Source organism: Leucoraja erinacea, chromosome 7, assembly GCF_028641065.1.
Source record: "Leucoraja erinacea ecotype New England chromosome 7, Leri_hhj_1, whole genome shotgun sequence".
Taxonomy (NCBI): domain Eukaryota; kingdom Metazoa; phylum Chordata; class Chondrichthyes; order Rajiformes; family Rajidae; genus Leucoraja; species Leucoraja erinaceus.
Window position 1 is genome coordinate 14,593,789 of NC_073383.1, and position 20,960 is coordinate 14,614,748.

Sequence of the window (20,960 nt, forward strand, 5' to 3'; positions counted from 1 at the left end):
TTTGAAAGCTATGGTGGTACAATGCAAGATATATGCAGTATATTATCTTTTGTGTTACTTACAGCACATCCATCTTCCAGGACATTATAAGTGAGCTTATTGTTTCCTTCAGCTTTGAGTTCAACATCAGCCGAGCTCATCAGTTTTATAGCTTGTTTTACATTTCCATTCTTGTAGTCCAAGTAAGCAATACTGTTTCTACAGTGGTAGGTGATATTCTGGGAAGCTTGGGAAGATCGAATTCGAAGGAATGCGATTTGGATTTCAACAATATCTTCTGACACAGAGGGGTCACCATAGCTAAACTGTGGAAAAATAAAATTTTACAATGAGTTTTTTCAATTCCGATCCCATTTTTAATTTGTCATTCTCAGGCTGTGGGTATCACCATTAACATTGAAACAGTGATGGTGGGTCGCTATGTCTTAGAATAATAAAGATTTTGGAACAAAGTCATAATCCTGTTTATAGAAGTACAAAATGCCTGAGTCCTAAACCCAAAGATAGAATTGAACTTTCTCACAAACAGCTGTTAACCAACAACCCACTCGTGTATTAAGTGTGATTTTTATTTTTTATTATGAAACACAGGCTGTAGAATCATTATGACAATTTTTGTCCATAGGGCAAAACATTTCAACCCTTGTTCCTCATTTTCCAAAATGAGCTTTCTAAAGAGGATCATGAATATATTCTGATCCTAAAATACATTCACATTTATAAAGTAAAAGCAACCAGCTGGTTTCCTTTTATGTTAGACCAATGCCCATTTGTTCCTGACTGAAATTAATTTGAGATGTCTAAATTATGAATTGTAGTTTAAGTTTTCAAACTTTACCATTAATTTCAAATGGTCATGAATGTCATTCAGATAAACTCCAATATATTTGCTTTGATCAGTTCCCTTTAACATGCTACATTGTCTCATAATTCAACTTAACGTACATGGAAACCACCATCAATGGAGTCGCCAAACCACACGTGCTTCTTGCTGTGACTATTCTGGTTTGCCCACCAGTTCTTACGAGGGACATTGCTGGGGTTGGAAGACACACAGGTCACACCGGTATCCATGTCACAGTGCACCTTGATGGCATCTGTCTTGCAGCCTTGATTAGGATCAATCCAGTAGTCCCCTATATTGTGGATATGAAACCATAACTATTACTGTGCTCTCAAACCGGATTTAAAGCAATTTCAAAGGCTTAAAATATAATGACTCTTTCTTTCCATATGGTTGCATTTAAAGAAAATCCATACCATGGAAGAATGAGTAATGATGATACAATGGGGGATACAGACGAACTAAATGAGTGAGCAAAAACATTTTAGAGATACATTTACATAAACCAGCATGCATTGATGGTTTGGGTAAACAGAAGAAGTACAGCAGATGTTAACCATGTTGGTTCTTGGGATGGCTGATCTGTTATTGAAGAAAAGTGTGAGAAAGAAAGGTGTCTGTACTCTACACATTCATCCCTGGAATAACTATATAAAAAGCCTACAGCAGAACTATTTGTTGACTATAGCTCCACCATCAACACCATAATCCCAATCAAATTAATTTCCAAACTGCTGTACCTAAGATTCTGCAACCCTTCTGCAACTGGATCCTTGACTTCCTGACCCAAAGTCCACAAACAAAGTCAGGTGATAAAACATCTCCCGCGATAATTCCTAACACTGGCGCCCCACACAACAATGTATTCTCAATTCCCTACTGTACTCCAAATACACTCGTGACTGCCTCCATATTCTGCTCTGACTCTATAAATTTACAAGTTTGCCGATGACACGGTCCTCTCATCAGCTAGAACCTTATTCCGATCTCCTAACCCATCTCATTGTGGACCTTGCATTTTTTAATCTGTATTTTCTCTGTAATCCTAAAATTTCCCTGTAACTGTAACGCTATTTCACAATATGCTATTTTTCTCTTTGCACTATCTGTTTTACTTGTGTATGGTTTGATTGTATTGAATGATTTTGGTGGATGGCGCACAAAGTTGTTCATTGTATCTTAGTGCACGTGACAATAATAACCCAACTTCATAGGGTATCAAAGGATTTTGAAGCCTAATCACTGAGAAGAAAAATGGGATTGGGCAAGAAAAGATAGACCATTACTGACCACCTTGTTGAAAGATTTGAAGAGCTGTAAATCCTAATCCTACACTTTATGTCCATAAAATTTTAATGCCTTGCCTCAAATGCAATGTTGTTTAGACAAATCAAACAGCTACATTGACCTTTAAGATGCTTGACAGGTCTTTATAATGCCTGTGAGAATCCAAATAGCTCTGTCAAAACAATAATTAAAGAAGTCTCAAATGGATAATGAATAATCTAGGTGTGCATTGCTTTGATCAATAGATTTGCCGTGGTGTTTTCTCTCTTTAGTGATCCTATTTTTTCATTAATTTTCTTTTTAACCATCTCCGAGAAGATTTATGCCTCACATTTTCATACCCTGTTAGAGTTTTTGAAAACTAGGTGTATTCAGATTAACTGAAAATAAATTGTGGAACAGCAGTACAATGTGCCGATGCTTCTAACTAATGCAGAGTTTACAGGCACAGATGGCTGCAAGGGTCAGAGTAGTTAGAAGGAAGTAAGAAACTCTGAAGCAATGTTTGACACACATCAATATGCGCTGGCCTCGAAGAACCTGCAAGTCATTATAGAGTCAGAGAGTGATACAGTGTGGAAACAGGCCCTTCAGCCCAACTTTCCCACACTAGCTAACTTGTCCCATCTGCACTAGTCCCACCTGCCCACATTTGGCCCATATCCCTCCATACCTTTTGTATTCATTTACATGTCCAAATGTTCTTAAATATTGGAATAGCCCCTGCCTCAACTATGTCCTCTGGCAGCTCGTCCCATACACCCACCACCCTTTGTGTGAAAAAGGTATCCCTCAGATTCCTATTCCTTTTCCCCTTCACCTTTAAACCTATGTCCTCTGGTCCTCGATTCACCTACTCTGGGCAAGAGCTTCCTATGTGTATGAATTGTTAGTGGAATATTGGCAATTGCCCATAATCATGTATTTCTGTTGCATACCGGATGAAATTCATTATAACATGACTATTTTGCGGAATGGCATACTTACCACTCTTGAATTCTGGATGACAATTCTTTAAATCTCTGCAACTGGGCGCTGGGCTTTTTTGTGATCCGTCTGGACTCAGCAGAGTTTCCATTTGGCTGTTTAGAGCTTTCAGAGCAGCCATTATGTCTTCAACCTTCACCGTGGCAGGTTTACCAGGCTGATCGTTAAAATAGACTCTATTGTCATACCCACCACCCTTCTGTTCATTGAAATCTGGTACTGTACAACAAGGCCCAGGAGGACCCTGTGGGCCAGGATGGCCTGCTGGACCATGATTACCAGGAGGACCCTGTGGAGGAAAAACTCATTTGTAAGGGAACAGTCAATAGACACAATGTGTAACAGATACAGAATTATGTAAATATATCAGAAAATGAAATTGTGCTGAAGGAATCATTCGGTCCATGTGGACAATCGCACAACCCTACTCTTTCCCTTACTTTATGCTTCTTTCCCCTTTCATTATTTGCATGGCTCTCTTTTCAATGTTGCGATGAATCCATTATATCCAATCATTACTTGCTGTATAATTTATTGTTTTCTCACTTCATCACCTAGTATTTGCCAATTGATCTGTGACCTATCGTGTCAGGATAGCCATTGTTCCCGACTTTGCCAGGAGAGCCAATTGAAATTGGAGGACCCTTGATTTATTGATTTATTCACCCACTTACCACCAAAAACTGTCAATTGTGCTTTCATTCTCTTCTCTGAATCTGACTGTTGTTTGTTGTACACCAGAGACTTGAACACAACAATTAACGTGGTACTGAGTGTGTTGTACAACTTGAGACATGTAGAATTTGAGACGCTTTGACACACTGCCTTTTGAATAACGCTAAACTGGATCATCCCTATTTTTTGTAGTATTTTAGTAACAACAATAAAAATGGACCGCGTAATATTTATCCTTGCGTCAGCAAATTATCTGCCATTGTACATGTTAGTTTGCCAGATTTAATTGTGTGCAAATTGGTTACCAAGTTTCTTAAAACATTGCAGAACATATTATATGTGGCCCTAATTCTTAAGTTCTTATTTGCATGTGAGATACTTTGGTACAATCGCAATAGTGCTATAAGAAGGATTTATGCTCTCAATCACTTTTGCAAAAGCTCTGATAGTAGTGACCACTTTATTCTGCTTTAGACTGACCAGCTTCTTCATATAATTGAACCTTTTCATCCCCTGTGCCCTCTTCAAAATCTTGACCTTCCTTCTAATATATGGTACCCGCACTTAATATCATTTCAGCTGGTACCTAGGCAGCCCACAATGTTTGTTCCAAACATGATGCCAAGTATTCTTTGATCGATACGACCATCCCCGTATTTAGTATCTGTTTTCCTCACATATCTGCAGCCAGGAATATACGTTCCTAATCCAGCTTTACACCACAATTTTGTGTGTACTTACAGTGGGACCAGCTTCTCCGTTTCTTCCAGGTGGACCACGAAGACCCATCGTGCCAGGATAGCCATTGTTCCCCTCCTTGCCAGGAGAGCCATTTGAACCCGGAGGACCCTTGAAACGTTTTAAAATACAATCGGAGAACGAGTATGCAAACATGATAATGTGTGGTTAGAACAATACAGAGAGAACATGCCAACTTCATAAACGCTACAATCATTATCATTAAAGTGCAGCTATCAGCACCAACCATTCTATTCAATAAATGTGTTCTAAATGGCAGCACTCTCTTGGCTCCCTGGCTGAAGTAATTGTGTATGTTCTAATGGAGAACCTGTAGCTGGTAGTTTATCTTTGTCAGGGAGCTCGGTACCAATAATCTAACTCCATGCCAACCAAATTGAATATTAATTAGGCCTATTTGCCTGCGTTTTTGCTTTGTCCCTCTACATCTTTCATATCCCCGTACCTGTCGAAATGCCTTTAATATATTGAAACTACACCTGCTCTACCTTTTCCTCTGGCAGCTTGTTCCATATGCCCACCATCCCTGTTGGGGGAAAAGTAACGCTTCATTTATAGTATTGATGAATATTGCTTGAGAATGTTTTGTTGTTTTTGGAGCTACTCTAAAAGTCTAATGTTAAACTGAAACAGTGCAAATATTCTTTGATGTAAAAAATGTGGTGATTGAGGCCTAAAGGTGGAAGCGAATGGAACAAAGCCTGGCAGTGCAAGTATAATGACTGCAAGTATAATGACTGCATACAGGACACCAACGTGGAACTCTGTCCAGAGAATAATTTAGGTGATGAACTGCAGTCTGTCCTTTCTCTTTGTTTTGCATGAATATGAAAGTTTCCAAACGTATCAGCAGTAGCAGTCATTAAAGCAGGGGGCTTGGGAATAATTAACAAGCAATTGGTTCAATAGAATTATTCAATAGGATTATTGAGCCATTAGAAATGTTGCTCCTGACACATTTTTATGAATTCTGGAACAGCGATGATCGGATTGAATAATGAAGCAGGGTCACCTGTGAATGGCTGCTTAATTACCCTCACCTTTTTATACCAACCCTCTGCCTTTCAACTATTGTCTATTTATAATGATTCTGCTGTTTAATCACATTACATAATTTGTCAAGCTTCAGAAATGTTGTGAAAAGAATCTTCGTAATAGTGAAATTACAAATCCAAACCGATTTCCATGGCACATGTGTGAAATCATCAAGATTCAATTATCAATGAATACAGTAATGACTTCTGTAAACTTGTTCACTTTACTCACTCTTGGACCTTGACCTCCAGGGTTTCCAGGCAAACCTGATTCCCCAGCTGAACCCTAGAAAGAAAGAAAATAGTTTTTGTTCCCAACAAAATGGTAGTGAGAAATTATAAACAAAATATTTGGAGAAAACTAATTGTCTAAAGAAGGGCCTCAACCCGAAATATCACCAATTCCTTTTCTCCAGAGATGCGGTCTGACCCACTGAGTTACTCCAGCTTTTTGTGTCTATCCAAAATAAATAATTGTTTCACCATTTTTAATATATTTGCATTGGTACTAGTATTTTCTGCCCACTGCTCCATTCCGGGGTTAAGATGAACTATGATTTGCATTTGGTAGATAGGCACACCTAGTGTTGAGGAAATTAGGTTGCCTTTTATAGAATTTGAGCGTGGAACAGTCGTCATGGCTATCCCTCGAGGAACGGTACAGCACAGGAGCAGGTCTTTTGTTGTACAATGCTTGTGCCAAATTAAAATCTTTTTTGCCTCCAAATACTGCGTATCTCACCATTTCTGCATATCTGTGTATCAATCTTAAATCCTCTTAAATGACACTATCCTATCTGCTTCCACCGTCCCCCCTGGCAGGGTATTCCAGGCACCTATCACTCTTGACTTTCTATCCTATCTACTCACTGCTGTGCCACCTTACCCTATCCACTCATGGAGTTATACAGCACGGAAACAGGCCTGTTAGCTTAGCTTTCCTATGTCCTAATTTCTGGACGTATTGACTAGCAGCCCACCCTATATTTATCCTTTATCTTAAAGCTAATAGAACAGTGGTCGCTGGTCCCAAAAGACCCTTCCACAAACACTTCATCTACTTGTCCCTCCCAATTTCCCAAGACTAGATCAAATGTCACCCTCTCCCCATAGAACCCTCTACATATAGCCTGAGGTAACTTTCCTGAACACATTTGACAAATTATGCTCCCATCTAAACCTTTAGCACTATGACAGTCCCAGTCAATAATGGGAAAGTAAAAATCCCTTACTATGACACCCTTATCAGTCCTGCAGCTGCCTGCAATATCCTAGCTAATCTCCTCTTCTAATTTCCTTTGATTTATTGGGGGTCTGTAGTATACCCAATGCTCCAGAGGAAACAATCTAAGTTTGTTCAAACCTGTAGCACTACCCACTTATCCAGGCCAACCTCTCCAAAGTTTCCACGTATTTCCTGCAATGCAGTGAACAGAACTGTGCACAATATGGCCCAACCAAAGTTTTTTATTTAAACTTTGGTTCGGCAATTGTTGTTTGCAATTGTCATTTTGGGCAGTGTTTGTCACCAGCTGAGAAAGAACATGCTAAATTTTTACTTGAAAATGCATGAAAACAATACGTATTTAGAGCCCCAATTAGCCTTTAGAATTCAATTAAGTAACACAGGCATAGACAAGATCATAGCTTGTAGGAGCAGAATTAGGCCACTTGGCCCATTAAGTCTGCCAATCAATCTGATCTAGCTTTCCAGCTCAACCCCATTCCCCTGCCTTCTCCCCACCTGACGCCCACTCAGTCACACAAAAGAAGCAATAGACAAGATGAATACAGATATTTAAATAAAAGTGTCAATCAGGATGCTAACTAAGTCATTTAATGAATTACACGTGGTAGGTCTGAAGGAGGGGAAACCAAGACTTAATGTCTGTGGCAGAAAAGTTAATAGGGAGGATTTGAAGGGATATGCAATGCATTCATTTGAAAAGATGAGGAATAGTTAGGGATTGTCAGCAAGGCTTTGTGCATGGGAGATCATGTCTCGTGAATTTGAGTGTTTTGATGATGTTACCAAAAGGATTGACAAGGGAAAGACTGTACAAGTTCAAGTTCAAGTGAGTTTATTGTCATGTGTCCCTGTATAGGAAAATGAAATTCTTGCTTTGCTTAAGCACACAGAAAATAGTAGGCATTTACTACAAAATAGATAAACGTGTCCATATAACTGTTATAGAGGCAAAAATATATTATCTCTCTAATATAATAGTGTCTAAGCGTCACGATCCACGTGCGTTATTGAAAACTATTGATTCTGTTTTAAATGCCCCACAGCCTGTCTGCCTGGAAGCATCGCCCGAATTGTGCAACGACTTCCTGCACTTCTTTATAAACAAGGTTGTTTCTATTAGGGCTCTTATCTCAGCTCCTGCCTCAGACCCACCTGTTCTGGCTCCTTGCCTGGTGGCATTTGATAAGTTTGTTCCCCTGACGCTGTCGGGTCTAGAGGATGTGGTTACCCATATCAAGCCGTCGGGCTCCCCATGTGATGCTGTCCCTCCTCTTCTTTTTAAAGAGGTCTTCCCGAGCATAGGGCAGTCGGTCCTCGCCATCATAAACAGTAGCTTGTCTTCTGGGGTTGTCCCCGTAAAATTTAAACATGCTGTAGTGCAGCCATTACTCAAGAAACCTGGCCTGGACCAGACTGTCTTGGCCAATTTTAGGCCAATCTCCAAGCTGCCATTTATCTCGAAAATCATGGAGAAAGTAGTTTATGCCCAGCTGAAACTCTTCCTGGGTGAGCACAACATCCGGGAGGTCTTTCAGTCTGGCTTCAAGGTTATGCATAGCACAGAGTCGGCTTTGCTAAGGGTCTCTAACGACATCCTCCTGGCAAACGACTCCGGTAATTATGTGGTTCTTGTCTTGCTGGACCTATCTGCCGCCTTTGACACTGTGGACCATGGAATATTAATTTCCCGATTACAGCAACAAGTGGGCATCTGTGGCAGTGCCCTGGGATGGTTCAGGTCCTATCTGGCAGATAGAACCATGCGTGTAAGCCTTGGTGGCTTTGAATCATCCTCTCCTCCCTTGGCATATGGGGTTCCACAGGGCTCCATTTTAGGGCCCCTGCTCTTCTCCCTTTATCTACTTCCACTGGGCTCAATTTTAAGAAGGCATGGCATCTCCTTTCACTTTAACGTGGATGATAGCCAGTTGTATATGCCACTCAGGAAAGAAGATAATTATTCCCTACAATCACTTCTGTCTTGTCTTGAGGCCAAGATTGACTGGCAATTAATTCTAAAAGGGTTGACGGTGGATATGCAATGGAAGGCATTTAAAGACTGCATGGATGAACTACAAAAATTGTTCATCCCAGTTTGGCAAAAGAATAAATCAGGGAAGGTAGTGCATCCATGGATAACAAGGGAAATCAGGGATAGTATCAAAGCAAAGGATGATGCGTACAAACTAGCCAGAAAAAAGCAGCATACCGGAGGACTGGGAGAAATTCAGAGACCAGCAGAGGAGGACGAAGGGCTTAATTAGGAAAGGAAAAATGGATTATGAAAGAAAACTGGCAGTGAACATAAAAACTGACTGCAAAAGTTTTTATAGATATGTGAAAAGAAAGAGATTAGTTAAAACAAATGTAGGTCCCTTGCAGTCAGAAACAGGTGAGTTGATCATGGGGAACCAGGATATGGCGGACCAATTGAATAACTACTTTGGTTCCGTCTTCACTAAGGAAGACATAAATGATCTGCCGGAAATAGCAGGGGCCCGCGGGTCAAAGGAAGTGGAGGAATTGAGTGAAATCCAGGTTAGTCGGGAAGTGGTGTTGGGTAAATTGAATAGATTAAAGGCCGATAAATCCCCAGGGCCAGATAGGCTGCATCCCAGAGTACTTTAGGAAGTAGCTCCAGAAATAGTGGATGCATTAGTAATAATCTTTCAAAACTCTTTAGATTCTGGAGTAGTTCCAGAGGATTGGCGGGTAGCAAACGTAACCCCACTTTTTAAGAAGGGAGGGAGAGAGAAAACGGGGAATTACAGACCAGTTAGCCTAACATCGGTAGTGGGGAAACTGCTAGAGTCAGTTATTAAAGATGGGATAGCAGCACATTTGGAAAGTGGTGAAATCATTGGACAAAGTCAGCATGGATTTACGAAAGGTAAATCATGTCTGACGAATCTTATAGAATTTTTCGAGGATGTAACTAGTAGCGTGGATAGGGGAGAACCAGTGGATGTGGTGTATCTGGACTTCCAGAAGGCTTTCGACAAGGTCCCACATAAGAGATTAGTATACAAACTTAAAGCACATGGCATTGGGGGTTCAGTATTGATGTGGATAGAGAACTGGCTGGCAAACAGGAAGCAAAGAGTAGGAGTAAACGGGTCCTTTTCACAATGGCAGGCAGTGACTAGTGGGGTACCGCAAGGCTCAGTACTGGGACCCCAGCTATTTACAATATATATTAATGATCTGGATGAGGGAATTGAAGGCAATATCTCCAAGTTTGCGGATGACACTAAGCTGGGGGGCAGTGTTAGGTGTGAGGAGGATGCTAGGAGACTGCAAGGTGACTTGGATAGGCTGGGTGAGTGGGCAAATGTTTGGCAGATGCAGTTTAATGTGGATAAATGTGAGGTTATCCATTTTGGTGGCAAAAACGGGAAAGCAGATTATTATCTAAACGGTGGCCGATTGGGAAAGGGGGAGATGCAGCGAGACCTGGGTGTCATGGTACACCAGTCATTGAAGGTAGGCATGCAGGTGCAGCAGGCAGTAAAGAAAGCGAATGGTATGTTGGCTTTCATAGCAAGAGGATTTGAGTATAGGAGCAGGGAGGTTCTACTGCAGTTGTATAGGGTCTTGGTGAGACCACACCTGGAGTATTGCGTGCAGTTTTGGTCTCCAAATCTGAGGAAGGACATTATTGCCATAGAGGGAGTGCAGAGAAGGTTCACCAGACTGATTCCTGGGATGTCAGGACTGTCTTATGAAGAAAGACTGGATAGACTTGGTTTATACTCTCTAGAATTTAGGAGATTGAGAGGGGATCTTATAGAAACTTACAAAATTCTTAAGGGGTTGGACAGGCTAGATGTAGGAAGATTGTTCCCGATGTTGGGGAAGTCCAGGACAAGGGGTCACAGCTTAAGGATAAGGGGGAAATCCTTTAAAACTGAGACAAAGAGAACTTATTTCACACAGAGAGTGGTGAATCTCTGGAACTCTCTGCCACAGAGGGTAGTTGAGGCCAGTTCATTGGCTATATTTAAGAGGGAGTTAGATGTGGCCCTTGTGGCCAAGGGGATCAGAGGGTATGGAGAGAAGGCAGATACGGGATACTGAGTTGGATGATCAGCCATGATCATATTAAATGGCGGTGCAGGCTCGAAGGGCCGAATGGCCTACTCCTGCACCTAATTTCTATGTTTCTATGTAAGTCCTGGATGGCCTTAAACTTTCTGGGACTTAACGAAAAAAAGACAGAAGTGATTTTGTTCGGCCCTAATGGCTGCCGTGAACCTCCCTCTGTTGACTTGGGTCCACTTGCAGTGTTCGTAAAGCCAACAGTTTTAAACCTGGGTCTTATGATGGACGGTGATTTTAAATTAGATAAACAAATAGGCGCAGTGGGTAAGTCCAGCTTCTTTCACCTAAGGAAGCTGGCAAAGGTGAAGCCCATTCTCGAGCGGCAGCATTTTGAAACAGTAATCCATGCCTTTATTTCATCTCGGCTGGATTACTGTAACGCACTCTACTCTGGAGTCTCACGAGCTTCGTTGGCTCGTCTCCAGTTGGTCCAAAATGCTGCCGCTCGCCTTTTAACCGGAACTCGAAAGAGGGAGCACATTACGCCAATTTTGGCCTCCCTTCACTGGCTCCCAGTGCACTTTCGAGTTCATTTTAAAATTATTTTATTTGTTTTTAAATCATTGAATGGCCTCGCCCCGCCTTACCTCTCTGAGCTGCTCCACCGATATGCTCCTACCCGGTGCCTCAGGTCAGCGGATCAGCTGCTCCTTGAGGTACCAAGGTCTAAGCGGAAGCTCAGAGGGGATAGAGCCTTTTCTGTTGCTGCTCCGGCACTCTGGAACACCTTGCCGCTGCAGATCAGACAGGCCCCATCACTGTCCATCTTTAAATCCTCCCTAAAAACTCACTTTTATTCACTGGCTTTCGACACTGGCTGAGACATTGTTCCTGTTTTAGTGCTTTTAATGTCTTTTAATTTTTACTGTTTTTATAGTCCTGTCGTCTTAATGGTTTTAGTAGTTTGTAATAACTTTTTGTTGACTTCCCATGTACAGCACTTTGTGGTAACTGATGTTGTCTAAAAGCGCTTTATAAATAAAGTTATTATTATTATTATTATTATTATTATTATTATTATTATATACCATGATATAAATATATACACACATGAATAAATAAACTGGTAAAGTGCAAATAACAGAAAGTGGGTTATTAATAATCAGAGTTTTGTCCGAGCCAGGTTTAATAGCCTGATGGCTGTGGGGAAGTAGCTATTCCTGAACCTGGTTGTTGCAGTCTTCAGGCTCCTGTACCTTCTACCTGAAGGTAGCAGGGAGACGAGTGTGTGGCCAGGATGGTGTGGGTCTTTGATGATACTTCCAGCCTTTTTGAGGCAGCGACTGTGATAAATCCCCTCGATGGAAGGAAGGTCAGAGCCGATGATGGACTGGGCAGTGTTTACTACTTTTTGTAGTCTTTTCCTCTCCAGGGCGCTCAAATTGCCGAACCAAGCCACGATGCAACCGGTCAGCATGCTCTCGACTGTGTACCTGTAGAAGTTAGAGAGAGTCTTCCTTGACAATCCGACTCTCCGTAATCTTTTCAGGAAGTAGAGACGCTGATGAGCTTTTTTGATAATTGCGTTAGTGTTCTCGGACCAGGAAAGATCTTCAGAGATGTGCACGCCCAGGAATTTGAAGTTCTTGACCCTTTCAACCTTTGACCCGTTGATATAAATGGGGCTGTGGGTCCCCCTCCTACTCCTTCCAAAGTCTACAATCAGTTCCTTGGTTTTGCTGGTGTTGAGGGCCAGGTTATTGCATTGGCACCATATGGACAGTTGCTCGATCTCTCTTCTGTATTCTGACTCATCCCCATCCGTGATACGCCCCACAATAGTGGTGTCGTCAGCGAACTTGATGATGGAGTTCGGACTGTAGTTCGCCACGCAGTCATAGGTATAGAGTGAGTAAAGCAGTGGCTGAGCATGCAGCCTTGAGGTGCTCCCGTGCTGATTGTTATTGAGGCTGACACATTTCCACCAATACGAACAGACTGTGGTCTGTGGATGAGGAAGTCGAGGATCCAGTTGCAGAGGGATGCGCAGAGACCCAGTTCTGCGAGTTTGCTAACCAGTTTGGAGGGGATGATTGTGTTAAATGCCGAGCTATAATCAATGAATAACAGCCTGACATATGAGTTTTTGTTGTCCAAGTGGTCCAGTGCAGAGTGGAGGGCCAGCGAGATTGCATCCACCGTTGATCTGTTGTGGTGGTACGCGAACTGCAGTGGCTCCAGGTTTTTGTCGAGGTAGGAGTTGATTTGCTCCATGATCAACCTCTCAAAGCACTTCATCACCAACGGCGTTAGTGTCACTGGTCGATAGTCATTGAGGCATGTCACCTTACTCTTCTTGGGCACCGGTATAATTGATGCCCTTTTAAAGCAGGTGGGGAACTCAGACCTCAGAAGTGAGAGGTTGAAAACGTCCGTAAAAACTCCCGCCAGTTGGTCCGCACAGGTTTTTAGAACACGACCGGGTATACCATCAGGACCAGGTGCTTTTCGGGGGTTCACCCCTCTGAAGGATTTCCTGATATCGGCCTCTGTGACTGAGACTGACATGCCATCACAGCGAATGGGGGATCGGAAAGGCACATCAGTATTCTCCCTGTCAAAGCGTGCGTAAAACGCATTGAGCTCATAGATGTTGTCTATATGGATTTCAGCAAGGCCTTGAATAAGGTGCTGTGTGCTAACCCACTCAGGAAGATTGGATCGCGTGAGATCCAGCGAGAGTTAGCTATATGGATATGGAATTGACTCTTCTGAAGAAGGGCCTCGACTCGAAACGTCACCTATTCTTTTCCTCCAAAGATGGTGCCCGATCCGCTGAGTTACTCCAGCATTTTGTGTCTAACATCTATATCTCTTTTCTTTTGAAACCGCTGTACTATGCCATGACAACCTTTAGGTCATGAAAACTATCCCAAGAGGAAATGAAATTGGAAGATCTAATCTGTGGTTAACATACATTTGCAGTGTAATATATCTATCAAGGGCAAACTAGTTTGGTGCAAATTAATTCTGGAGGTGCATGACTTTGTTATAAGTTCAGCCCAAGCATAAAATACTTACTGGAAGCCCTCGAATACCTGCTGGCCCAGGGTGGCCTTGGTGACCCTTGATGCCATTCATACCAGATGGTCCAGTTTCACCCTTTTCACCACGTGAACCAGGTGGGCCCTAGAAAACGACACATTTATTAAATTACAGGGCTTCAAAAAGGTCTGAAATTACTTTAATAAACATTATAGAAAGTTTTTGTGTTTACTTCAAGGCAATTTTGAAAACGAGAGCAAAGGTTAATTTACCAAATGTCCAGCTGGCCCAGATGGACCTTGAGGACCCTGTGTACCTGGAGTCCCCTGAAAGATACAAAAGGAAGGAAAAACAAGAAGTTAAGAACAATCTGGCCTTAATTCATTCCATAACTAAAAAAACTCTGAAACTACTATGCTATTAAGTTAGTCGACCAGCAAGGATTGGATCATTGATCTGGGACCCAAAATTAAATTCTCCAGATGGTGAGATTCAAACTCCAGTAGTTAAATAAATTCAGAATTTCAATGTTTTTTTAAAAAATGCTTGCCTAATTGTGCTAAATATACTTTGGTTCATTAATATATGGTATGGAAGAAATCTGCTATTCTTACGACCTAGTCTTAATGTAACCCCAGATTTGACAATGAGATCAAAAAAATGATCTCATGAGATCAAAAAAAACTTTCACCACAGTTTAGGGACAATATGGAATGAAGAATGCTACATTCAGCAACATTCATGATCAGTTAATGAATTAATTCTTCTTGCACAATAGGTGTTCAAGCATTTGCTTAGCACAGCTATTGAAATGTTTTTTTTAAAAAGTAGATTTTTAATTCTTCTTTTAAAAGGAGATTTTTATTTCTTCAATTGTCTTTTAAATTTTCAAACATATTGACCAAATGTTCAAATAGATCAGAATGCTGTTAGATGCTGACATTTTCAAGTATTTAAGAATCATATAAATATGTCGCAAATATCTTTCAAATGATGCATTAGTAGATTGTAATGGATCGTGCAGAGTAAGTTTCCAACCTTACCGATGAACCTTTATCACCAGTTTTTCCAGGTGCACCAGATTGACCAGGACCTCCCGGATTTCCCGGTAGACCAATGCGCCCTGCTGACCCAGGCTCACCACGTTCACCCTATACCATTCAAAACATTAACATTGACAGTCAACACTGACCAGAGACAAAAAAAACTGCAATATGTACAATATTATTCAGTTCCTTAAGCTCCTTACTTTATTACCAGGCCTTCCTTCTTGGCCAGGAGAGCCACTTGGACCAGGACCACCCTGGAACATAAGAGGATGTCTTCTTAATATATAGTACCAAAGAATGCTGGATCAAAACTGGGAATAATGGTTACTTGAGAGTAATGCGCCCAAGCAGCAGATGTTCAGTAGATGGTTGCTCATATAAATGGATTCATTTCTACAAAATTGGAGAGTATCATCATCTGCAGTTAATAAAATAACCACCATAACCACATAAGGCAGTGGAGGCCAATTCACTGGATATTTTCAAGAGGAAGTTAGATTTAGCTCTTAGGGCTAAAGGGAAAAAAAGCTGGACTAGGGTACTGATTTTAGATGATCAGCCATGATCATATTGAATGGCGGTGCTGGCTCGAATTACCTACTCCTGCATCTATTTTTCTATGTTTAGAAAATAACAGAGCAGGAATGAGCTGAAGAGCCCTACGAGTGAGCTTTGCCACTCAACATGATCATTCCCTGACCTGAACCCTGTACTGCTGGAATCATAGAATACTGTTGCATTTAAGTATAAAATTAAGCAAGAATCAAACTACTTACATCATGGCCAGATTGACCAGGGTGTCCATTCATGCCTGCTGGTCCCCTTAGACCTTCTGCACCTCGTTCACCATTAGGACCAGGCTTACCAACTGTCCCAGCCTCACCCTAAATAATACATTGTTAGATTAACATCAGTAAATGTCAATGTGAAGTAATAATCTTTTTAAACAGAGCAATGCTGCTTGAAATCTGTAATACAAATTACCTATCATTTATGAGAATTTAGTATTTTTGATACAAGAATCATCACAATATTTAGCACAGAGGATTTGGGCTAAAATATACAATATTTGGGCTAAATTTGTATTTATGTTGACTATCCTACAGAAAAATTCAAAAACTAGTCGCACATCTTTGATGTCTGCTTCTGCTGCTGGAAATTACCTTTATCTAAACTTGGCAAAAGTCTCCCTCGTTTTGGAATGGCATTGATCGAAATAGAACCAATTAGTTAGAACGTAGGAAAAACACACAGAAATTAACTGTGGAGAAATTCTGCATATAACAAAAAACTTTCCAAAAGTAGCTGGTATTTCAAAAGGGAACTTGCCAAAAAGTACTAGTATTTCAAACGGACTTTTCAGAATCAGAATGACTAGGGTGGCACAGTGGCGCAGCGGTAGAGTTGCTGCCTTACAGTGTTAGAGACCGGGTTTGATCCTAACTATGGGTGCCATCTGTAAGGACTTTGTATGTTCTCCGTGTGACCGCGTGGGTTTTCTCCAGGTGCTCCGGTTTCCTCCCATATTCCAAAGACTTGTAGGTTTGTAGGTTAATTGGCTTAGGTAGAAATTGTAGATTGTTCCTCGTGTGCAGGATAGTGCTAGTGTAAGGGGTGATCACTGGTCGGCATGACCTCGGTGGGCCCAGCACCTGTTTCTGTGCTGAATCTCTCTAAAGTCTAACGAAGAATGTTAATCACCTTATCTAATACTGTGAGAAACCAAGACCACTATTGTAAGAAAAGATGAAGGTCAAGGATCAAATGCGAATAAAGTGAATAATTCAGATTGTTTTAAAACAATCTGCTGGCGATAACCCCAAAGTTGTGCTGTTAGAAATCTACTTACAGGTAATCCATTGGCTGGTGAATAGACAACTATTTAAATCTATATCCTTTGGAAGCATAGGAAATATTACAGCACAGAGGGGCAGCACAGTGGCACAGCGGTAGATTTGCTGCCTTGCAGCGCCAAAGACCCGGGTTCAATCCTGACTACAGGTGCTGTCAGTACGGAGTTTGTACATTCTCCCTGTGACCTGCAAGTCTTTTCTCCGGGTGCTCAGATTTCCTATCTTCTCTTTGATCTCAATCACCACACTCTGGTTTCATAAGTTTCTTTCTTTTTCTTTTCCCCAAAGTTTAAATCTTTTTTTGATTTTTCAAGTGGATTCCCCATAGGTAGAGATAGAAAGGTACAGAATGAAAACAAGCCCTTTGGCCCATCGAGTCCAATCTGACCATCAATCAACCGTTCGACTAAGGAAAGACCCAATGTTTTGTAGTAACTCAGCAGATCAGTCAGCATCTTTTCCGAAACATGAATAGATGATGTTTCAGGTCAGTAGCTATCTTCAGACTGTAAGGGTGGTGCGGAGTGGGTGGGGGAAGAAAACTATAGAGATGTACTTAGAACTTAGAACATAGAACAGTACAGCACATGAACGGGCCCTTGGGCCCAGAATAGATGTGCCAAACATGATGCCTAGTTACCCATATAGCACTATATCCTGATCTTCCATGTGCCTGTTAAAAAACCTCTTAAATGCCACTATCATAACTACTTCCACCACCACCCCCGGCAATGCGTTCCAGGCCTCTATCACTCATTGTGCCCCACACGTCTCCTTTAAACATTCCCCCTCTAACCTGACCATGCCCTGTATTGTTGGGCATTTCCACCCTGGGGAAAAAAGGTTCTGGCTGTCTACCATAACTATCCCTTTCATAATTGTATTTACTTCAATCAAGTCTCCCCTCAACCTTCGACATTCCAGACAAAACTAGTGAAGACTCTCCAACCTCTCCCAATAGCTGAACCCCAACCCCATTCTGATAAACCTTCTCTGCACCCTTTCTAAAGCCTCCACATCTTTCCTGTAATGGGGCGACCAGAACTGCACAGAATATTCCAAATGTGTTCCTAATCAAGATCCTGCTGAGCTGAATCATGCCTTTTAGACTCTTATATTCAATGCCCCTAGCAATTAAGGCAATGTTACCATATACCTTCATTATACCATACACGTTATCTACCTGTGCTGCCACCTTTAGTGAGCTGTGAAGGGGGGGGGGGGGGGGGGGGGGGGGGGGGTGTATTAAACAGGCAGACGGCTGGACAAAGGCCAGAGATGAAATACAAGAAATGGACAGTTTTGCACTGCGAAACGTCATATCCTGCTTGGAGAGCTTACAATCCAACAGTATGAACATTGAAATCTCCAATTGTAGGTAACCTCTAATGACTCTAATAATGTGGACAACACGGTGGTGCAGCGGTCGAGTTGCTGTCTTACAGCGCTTGCGGAGCGGGACACCCGGGTTTGATCCCGACTACGGGTGCTGTCTGAACAGAGTTTGTATGTCTCTCTATGACCTGCGTGGGTTTTTTCAGAGACCTTCCATTTCCTCCCGCACTCCAAAAGCATACAGGTTTGTAGGTTAATTGGCTTGGTATAAGTGTAAATTGTCGCTAGTGTGTGTAGGATAGTGTTAATGTGCGGGGATCGCTGGGTCGTTGTGGACTCGGTGGGCCAAAGATCCTGTTTCAGCACTGTATCTCTAAACTAAAATACTAAAAAAACTCCCTCCATTCCCTGTCTGGAAACACCCCATCTACCCTCTTTGTTTCATCCACACCTGGATTAAATCTGCTCCCTGTGCCCCACCTAGATTTGCACCTACTTCTCCCCTCCCCCTCCACCTAAATTCCTTCCTCTGGCTTCACGATTCACAACTCTTCAATCCTTTTATCGCACATCTTGTATTTCTTCTCTGGCCGTTGTCCAACCACCAGCCTATTTTAAAAAAACCCTCCCCCCGTGGTCAGGTATTACCTGCCGTACTTTGTCCTGCCGCTCCCCTCTTCCAGCATACTTTCCACCCCCCCCACAGCAGTCTGAAGAAGGCTCCCAACGCAAAACGTCACCGATCCATGTTCTCCAGGGATGCTGTCTGATCAACTGAGTTACTCCTGCCCTTTGTCTTTTTTTTTTTAACATCCAAGTACATGTTCTGCTTTCTCTATAGAATTTGTTGATTCTTTCAGTTCAAGTGATAAAACACAAAGATTATTTTTCCAGTAGACAGAGAGTCATAGAGTGATACAGTGTGGAAACAGGCCCCTCAGCCCTACTTACCCACACCAGCCATCATGTCACAGCTACAGTAGTCCCACCTGCCCCCGCATGCGGTCCATATCCCAGCAAACCTATCCTATCCACAGTTTTGTTAATTTCTTTATTCATGATCATAGAAGAAATACCTTGCTTTCATCTGAGGCTAAAAGTGCACACGGGTGTGGACTAAATGCAGAAAATAGAGTAGAAAGTGTTAGATTAATACTTACAGGTGGACCATTATTCCCCATTTGACCATCTTTTCCTGGTTTACCAGGAAGCCCTACAAGGCCTACTTTTCCTACCAAGCCTGAAGGGCCTGGTATTCCAACGTCACCCTATTCAAGATAAAATACCCAAAATTTTCTTAAGCACATTATGTACAATGAGTCAAAACATTAAAAAATATCTAACGTGACATTAACAGAGGAGATAATTTAGATGCTGCATCTGGCTTTGATGCTATATCTTAAAACTACCATTCTTGATGGTCCTATTCCTGCAATTACCAAGGTTGGGCAGCACAGTGGAGCAGCAGTAGAGTTGCTTCATTACAGCGCCAGAGACCTGGGTTTGATCCCGACTATGAGTGCTGTCTGTATGGTGTTTGTACGTTCTCCCCGTGACCTGCGTGGGTTTTCTCTGGGTGCTCCCGTTTCCTCCCACACTCCAAAGCTAATTGACTTGGTAAAATCGTAAATTGTCCATAGTGTGTGTAGGACAGTGTTAGTGTGGTGGGATAGCAGGTCGGCGCAGATTCCGTGTTGCATCCTGAGTCTAAACTAAAGGTTAAATCATTTCCCAGCATTTTTTTTACCATGTCACTACTTAATACTCGATAATGTCCTTTAGCCTGCTGAAAACCTGGTAAATATAATATATTTGCTAACAGGTGGAATCTCTATTATATACTGCACATTTAATTTCTGAGCATTGTCATTGAATTAATTTGTTTAGCATGTGAGACATGAATTGCTTTACTTACTTTAGGACCACTTTCGCCAGGCTGACCTAGTGGACCTGGGGAGCCAGGTTCCCCTTTGTAACCAGTTGGTCCAGTTGCACCGTCGGAACCTGGTTTACCTGCTGAACCAGGTGAACCATCTTTACCTGCTGGGCCTTGTAAGCCAGTAGAACCATCTTTCCCCTGTACAAAGAAAAAAGCTATTGATAACACCATGAAAGGTACATATCATGTTTCCCAGTTGCTTGGAAGTTATTTGGCGATTCTCCAGTGAGCCAGTAGACAACCCATCAGAGTTTTAAGCACTGGTGCCTCTATAACTTCTGGTGCCATACAGCAGGGATTACAACAAGACCTTGGGAAGAAATATCAGCTCTGCTTCACACAATAAGAAGAAAGAATACAAAGTGCCAGAGTAATTCAGCTTGTCACACAGCATAGACACAAAATGCTGCAGTAACTCAGCGGGACAGGCAGCATCTCTGGAGAGAAGAAATGGGTGACGTTTCGGGTCGAGACCCTTCTTCAGATTAGATTCAGGGGAAAGGGAAATGAGAGGATGGTGTAGAGAGATCATCAGGGCCATTGTTAGCTGTGGCCTAGGTTAGAATGAGCTGGTGCGACTATGTGAGGGATGGATGTAGAGAGGAAATGGAGGGGTTACTTAAACTTAGAGAAATCATATTTCAGACCACTAGGTTGTAAGCTGGCCAAGCAAAATATGAGTTGCTGTTCCTCCAATTTGTATTTAGCCACATGTCTGGAGAACACGGATAGGCGACATTTCAGGTTGCCCACGTTCTCCAGAGACGTTGCCTGACCCACTGGGTTACTCTAGTACTTTGCGTGTTTTTTTGCTCAAGATTCCAGCATCTATAGCTCTTTGCATCACTCTCTAAGAATTACCT

General features: G+C 42.0%; 1 protein-coding gene across 1 annotated transcript in view; it reads right to left on the reverse strand.

The window, feature by feature from the left end:
- col5a2b (collagen, type V, alpha 2b) overlaps positions 1 to 20,960 on the reverse strand; it is a 121,779-nt gene that overhangs the window by 2,506 nt on the left and 98,313 nt on the right. The window contains exons 40-52 of the mRNA XM_055637630.1: positions 20,021 to 20,235; positions 19,906 to 19,912; positions 19,319 to 19,426; positions 15,747 to 15,854; positions 15,171 to 15,224; positions 14,965 to 15,072; positions 14,194 to 14,247; positions 13,958 to 14,065; positions 5,819 to 5,872; positions 4,535 to 4,642; positions 3,119 to 3,407; positions 946 to 1,136; positions 63 to 305 (exon numbers count right to left, since the gene is read on the reverse strand). Of these exons, the coding sequence (XP_055493605.1) occupies positions 63 to 305; positions 946 to 1,136; positions 3,119 to 3,407; positions 4,535 to 4,642; positions 5,819 to 5,872; positions 13,958 to 14,065; positions 14,194 to 14,247; positions 14,965 to 15,072; positions 15,171 to 15,224; positions 15,747 to 15,854; positions 19,319 to 19,426; positions 19,906 to 19,912; positions 20,021 to 20,235 (1,647 nt within the window). The remainder of the gene's footprint in view (positions 1 to 62; positions 306 to 945; positions 1,137 to 3,118; positions 3,408 to 4,534; positions 4,643 to 5,818; positions 5,873 to 13,957; positions 14,066 to 14,193; positions 14,248 to 14,964; positions 15,073 to 15,170; positions 15,225 to 15,746; positions 15,855 to 19,318; positions 19,427 to 19,905; positions 19,913 to 20,020; positions 20,236 to 20,960) is intronic.